The following is a 6,132-nucleotide window of genomic DNA, read 5'->3' on the forward strand; positions in this document are numbered from 1 at the left end:
ATATAATCATGTTCAAAATATACAGAAAACTTAAATGAAGGAGACTCCTACTATGGTAATGTTTCAGATCCACAGACATGCAAATTTGTGCTTCAGCAAACTGTAAACACGCCTGATGCTCCATGTACTGTAAAAATTAAAATAATTTATTTGTTTATTTTCCTACCTTTATTATTAAAACATACCAGTGAAAATCTCTGATAATTGATTACTGATTTTGGCTGAATATTTCCTCAGCATCATTTTAGCATTTATTCAAACGTTCAATACGACGACTGTGACAGCCTTTAGCGATTAATCACGCGTGGCATTTCCTTACAAGGGGCAGTGGATTCAGAATATGTCACATAATAAATTCTCAGACAGTTAAAAATCACTATAATTTTGCTCTAATGTATTATGGATCGCCTGGAATATCACTCAGTCTGGGGTGAGACATTGTTAATTTCCAACAGCTGTTGAGGCTTTGAGGTAAGTTAATGATTAAATATAGACGGCCTGATTTATTAGTCTGTACACTATTGCTTCCAGGTCAATGCCATAAAGACAAAACATTTATCTTGATATGCTTAAAAGCCAAGATGTTCCATGTAAAGCGCATTTATTTTCTGAAATAAGAAAGTCGAAGTTGCAGAATAGCCACTGAAATGGCCATCTGTTATTTCCCATTAACACCCATAAGGATTCTCAAAAAGAGCATGTGCAGCAGTGGAAAAGAGATGAATATAATATTTAGTTAATTGAAAATCTAAAGCCTTTAATATGTAAATGATGTATAGATTCACAGTCCACAATTTTAATTTGGCACTCAGTTTGCTGAAATGCAATAAAATAGATGATCTTTTTTTACAAAGTAGAAGGCCCACATATAAACATTCCCTTCAGTGTCTCTATTCACTTCTCAATGTTGGAAACTGCTCAATCAGCCAGTTGCCCAGTTCAGCCATGCGTTTTCTGTGGTCCAGCCCTCTCTACCTGTCTCACATGTTCCCAGTTTCCTGCTGGACTGGGCTGTAACATCTCCCTTTGCCTGATCTGCTCATGTAAACTGTTAGGTTATCCTGCCAGGACATTACAACTTCCATCTCAGAGAACTGATTCAATTAACAGCACCCCAAACWAATTGACGTTTAACTTTATGCCAGGTCAGCCCCGGTGATGGCTCCAAATGCTCCCACCTCCCATTGTTTACCATTAAGCCTTTAACTAGTCGGTTGGCCAGCTCTATGGTGTGGGTGGTTCGCGTCACCTCCTCCTGACAGCAGATTTTTTCAGCTGTAGCCCTCTCAAACTTAGCTGTTAGGCTCTGGAGGTTGGCATCGAGATCCTACAGAGACATAGGAAACCATGCAAATCAAAACACCGCTGACAAAATTTAGCTTTTAGGTTAATTAACTTAAACATAACACTGTACTCACGGCCAGTTTCTTTTGAACTGCCAACAGTTTGGCTGTTGCGGTTTCTAGCTCTGCATTAGCTTGTGATAGYGCACGCCTTTTTGGGATCACCTCACAATAAATCTGAAAATAWATAAAGTGTGCTTCATGAATATTCCTCAAAGCAGCTTAAAATGTTTTTGTAGTAAATAGAGTTTCTTAGAAGATGATGTCGGACCTCATAATATCTGACAATATTAATAGTCCAGGCACAAAGACCGGCTGCAGCTGTGGATTTGGTCCAGACTAATTCTGGATGAAAGTCTGGGTCTCTTAGATACTGCTGTTTCACCACAGTCAGACAGGACTCAGGGATGTGTTCTTTGTCATATGACACCAGGGTCTGCAGGAATTCATCCACCTGATAGATATAAAGACAGAAAAACGCCATATTAAGGCAGATTATATTAATAAACGCAGTTTATAAAGTAAAATAACCAACCAATCCACATTTTTGTTTGCCAATAATTGTTTTACTCTGTGTATGTAATAATTATTTAAAATAACCAACCAATCCACATTTTTGTTTGCCAATAATTGTTTTACTCTGTGTATGTAATAATTATTATTCACAAACAAAATTCATATCTATTTATAATGCATGTAAATATTCACTAAATGAAATGTTTACATGCAAGTATATCTCAAACAAGTATTTATATCCCAACATTTGTTTTCATAAAGACTACACTGCTGAATTTACTGAAATTAATTTTTAAAAAAGAAAGGAGTTTTTGCACAGCAAATAATGCAAATGAGTCATTTACTCTCATACTTAGTAATCACTTGTAAACTCAAGTTCTAATGCATGTTTAATCTAAATAAAACACTGTGTTCAGCATCTCAGAGGTTTACAATTGAGTTTATCATTTTGCTATTTCAGTCAGTTCAAAAGGAAAAGTTCAGCAGCTAGGGTTGAAGTAGTAGATAGAGTATTTTTTGTGTTTAGCACTGTCAGGAGGCTAAAACAATAAAACTGATATGCAGGAGGTTGACAATTTTTTTATTTAGCCTTGCAAAGCATAGATTGACATGTGCTGTTAGGTCCTTCCTAATTTGCTCCCCTCACACAGTCTCCTTCTGTCTCTGCGTGTATGAGATGGTTTTTATTGCAACACTTGCAATAACAGCAGCAAGAGGTTGAAGCAGGTCGACGCTTGCTTCTCTGGTGGATGAACATATTCATGGAGGCATCCAGCTGTAATGTGAGCTCAGAAAAGATGCTGGGCAGGGCAATGTCAGGGCCCTCTCACAGATTACACTGGCATTAATCAAACACATGTGATTGACATGGTGACAGTTTAACCTTGCCCATGAAGGCCCGCGCCGCCTTCCAGCTCCGATCCTTAGGCACGCGACCGTGGGGGGCTAGCAAGACCATCACCGCCGCCGCGACGTTGATTACCGCAGTTGGTGGGTTCGGAAAAGCTTTCAGTTCAGTGAGATTCACCTTTAAGAAAATGATCAAAAATGTATTTATAAACCTAACAAAAGTAATTTGGAATTAATAAAATGTTATTTAGTTTGTACAAATACTGCACCTTGTTTAGGGTGTTCAGTGCTTCGACTGCAGCTGCCAGGGACGGCTCTGCCTTGGCCAAGTCACTTTCACAGTCTCTCTGTTTTAAAGCGATTTCTGCCTGCATAGCAGCAACCTGTTCAAAAACAACCACTAAAAATGAAATTCTTCTATATGTGATTTAATACAACATAATATGTAATGTGTAATGCCAAACAGTGAATTAAAAAGGAGAGGGGTGTGAAGCACCTCATTTGAATTTAAAGAGACAGCCTCAAAATGAGCTGATCTGAGACACACCTCAGAAAAGGGGTGAAAGAGGGGCTTGTGGAGTTACAATAAGGAGGAACTTAGACCAAAGCATTGCAGTTCCACTTTATATAGACCCCAACTGAATGATTTCAATGTGAAAGAGAAGGATTTATAGGTTATATCTAACCTTTTGCGCTTCCACGTCTGCAGCTTCTCTCTTCTTGCTAACCTTCTCACTCTGCAGTCCAATCTTTACTATTATCGCCTCAATATTAGCATTTTTCACGGTCAGCTCAGCTTCTTGTGACGCTAACTTAGCTTTTAGATCTTCAACCTAAAACATAGTTAACACAAAACACACAAATAAAAAAGGCAGCATAACCACAGAAACCAAAAATAATCCAACATTATTCTTCAGAAGAATAAGACGAGCCCCCCTGAACAACGAGTGAAGACACACACCTGCGCAGCCGTGCTCTGGAGCTTCTGAAGGCCGTTCTCAAGTCGGTTCATCTTATGCTGAAGCTGAGCCCGGCTTTTCTCCAGAAGGTTTCTGTACAGGGTGATTTGCTGGAGAAAGCTCCTGGGGGTGGTGTAATTGTACCTCTTCTCATTCCGTAGGTATTTTTCACTTGCCTGGTTGACACTGGTGTGAACGTGGGCCATGAAAAGACTGATGGATTCCTGGACTGCAGGCTATAAAAATAAGCAGACAAGTGCAGAGAGGGGAGAACAGGGTGAGCTGGATAAAGTACAGTTTAACATCCCCAACCTGATGGGCACTGAAATATTATCTTCATAAACTTTGAATTCATCTACAAGTTCTGCCGTCTTACTTGGCTGGCCCTGACTTACTCAATCTAAAATTTAGGTGCAGCCACCAGAAATGATTATGCTTTGAAACCTCTGTGAAAATAATGTGTTTAGAGCACTGACATGCTGCTTGTAAAACATGGTTTACATTATATCTGGAACTTTCTAAACACTGTCTACAACAGATGTGGTACTACTTTTTAACAAGGTATTCATCACGTGAAGCACAAGGATTCAGTTTCTATTAATCACGCAGTTAGCAATCAATTAGCGCTAAAACAAACGAGCAGAGAATATGAAGATCAAAGCTAACCATAACTCACAAAAAGCCATTGTTAATGACCATAGATCCAACAGGCACAAAAAAATCATTATTAATTAAGATTTGACATAATGCATTTTGACAAAGCATGCTGGGTTGTGTTAAGATGCGAGGAACTTCATTGATTGGCCTTGTATAACATTTATTAGCAGGCCATGTGTTTCTAACTTTAAATAAATGATTGCTTCATTTCTTCTGCTCCTGCCTCTTAAAGAAGATAAACAGTCTTTAATGGCTTTAGATATAATATCTCATATTGGCTTGTTTTAGCTTTTTAAAACATTTGTTAGGTCCTCTCTCATTCAAATTAACACCATGTTCAAAGTACCGACAAAACTGTACAACTTATATTTCATTATTCTTTTCTTCTGTCATTTTCTTGGTTATAACARCCATTTTACTACTGCTTCATTGCTTGAACAATATTGTGCAAAACCTGAAACTTTTACTGGTTTAAGAACTAAAGTTGAGGCTACAACCACTATTTGCCACAGATAACATAATACGTGCTACTACAAGTGCAAATAAAAAGGTTTCTGCACACGAGCAGTCACCCRTGGGCCGATCTACTCACACAATCAATGGGAAGTACTAGTCTGGCACATGTTCACATATGTGATAAGACTTTGTGGTTGTGACAGCTGGGCCACCTCTGGAGAGTCGTTATGTGCTTAATCAGTCTTCTCTCATTAACATAAATGACTCTGGGTTGTGATCKTTCCGCTGCTATGATGGAAAACAATGATGTGCCTGCGCTCACTGCGAGTCTCCAGGCATGTGTTAAGCAATTTGTCAGTACCTCGGCAGAGAACAAATGATGAAGGATCTATGGAAACGTTAATTTAGCTGCATGGCAATAATTAAACAGTCTTCATTGCAGTTTAAACCAGCCTGGAGCATGAGGGCGCATGACAAACYGGGGTGAAACAAACACTGTATCACGTAAATATGTAGATGAAACAGGTACATGAAACCCAACCTTAATGTCTTCAATGTCCTGGATGAACCTGTAACTGACTGACTGCAGAGCTTCAGCTGACCAAGGATGAAACCAGTCGATGGTTGTGCAGTTGATAAGGGCTGGAAAGCGGCGGGCCCTGACACGCAGAGTGCTTCCCACAGGAGACAAGCACAGGACCACCTGCAAATAAAGAAAGCAGGGAGACGCAAAGTCGCAGAAGCACCGGAGGTTCTGAGCAAATGCATTTGAACCTAACGAAGAGCAAACAGAAACATGCTCGCAAATCAGAGAGATCCGAGTGAGGAGTCCATAAGAGAGATTAATGACAGCTCTCTGCATCCCCACTTTGATCAGTGTAGCATGTGAGCAGCAACAGCAGCCACATTCCCAGTGGGCTGAAGCAGACGGTGATGCCACCAGAGGTCTTATCGTAAAGACAAACTGGAGTCTTTACACTCAAAAAAAAAAACAGATGTCAAGAATTTAATTTTAAAAAATTAACTGGTTCCACTCAACTGAACTGAGTAAAGGTAACACACATGTATTTTGCATTTAAAAGTTACCGGTAAGTAAATGTTACCTTTACTCAATTCAGTTGTGTGGAACCATTTGACATTTTATTTTTACCATACCATACCATACCAACTTTATTTATAAAGCACTTTAAAACAACCACAGCTGATACAAAGTGCTGTACTTTAAAACGACAACATAATAAAAAAAGTGAGTAAAAACGGTTTAAAAACAAAAACATATAATTTAAAACATGCAGGATTTCTCAAACATGCAGGAATGAGTCAAAGCAAGACTCTGGGCATGTTTTTGATGA

The 6,132-nt window shown here is 39.0% G+C and overlaps 1 protein-coding gene across 1 annotated transcript in view; it reads right to left on the bottom strand.

Annotated features, from left to right (window-relative positions):
• Nucleotides 1–6,132, bottom strand: part of si:dkey-233k19.3 (dynein heavy chain 11, axonemal) — a gene marked incomplete at its 5' end in the record, with an annotated part of 47,261 nt that overhangs the window by 14,020 nt on the left and 27,109 nt on the right. The window contains 8 exon segments of the mRNA XM_014008736.1: nt 1,193–1,327; nt 1,419–1,520; nt 1,615–1,797; nt 2,743–2,886; nt 2,978–3,091; nt 3,395–3,541; nt 3,670–3,903; nt 5,322–5,483. Coding sequence (XP_013864190.1) covers nt 1,193–1,327; nt 1,419–1,520; nt 1,615–1,797; nt 2,743–2,886; nt 2,978–3,091; nt 3,395–3,541; nt 3,670–3,903; nt 5,322–5,483 — 1,221 coding nt within the window.

Source organism: Austrofundulus limnaeus, unplaced genomic scaffold, assembly GCF_001266775.1.
Source record: "Austrofundulus limnaeus strain Quisiro unplaced genomic scaffold, Austrofundulus_limnaeus-1.0 Scaffold52, whole genome shotgun sequence".
NCBI classification, from domain to species: Eukaryota; Metazoa; Chordata; class Actinopteri; order Cyprinodontiformes; family Rivulidae; genus Austrofundulus; species Austrofundulus limnaeus.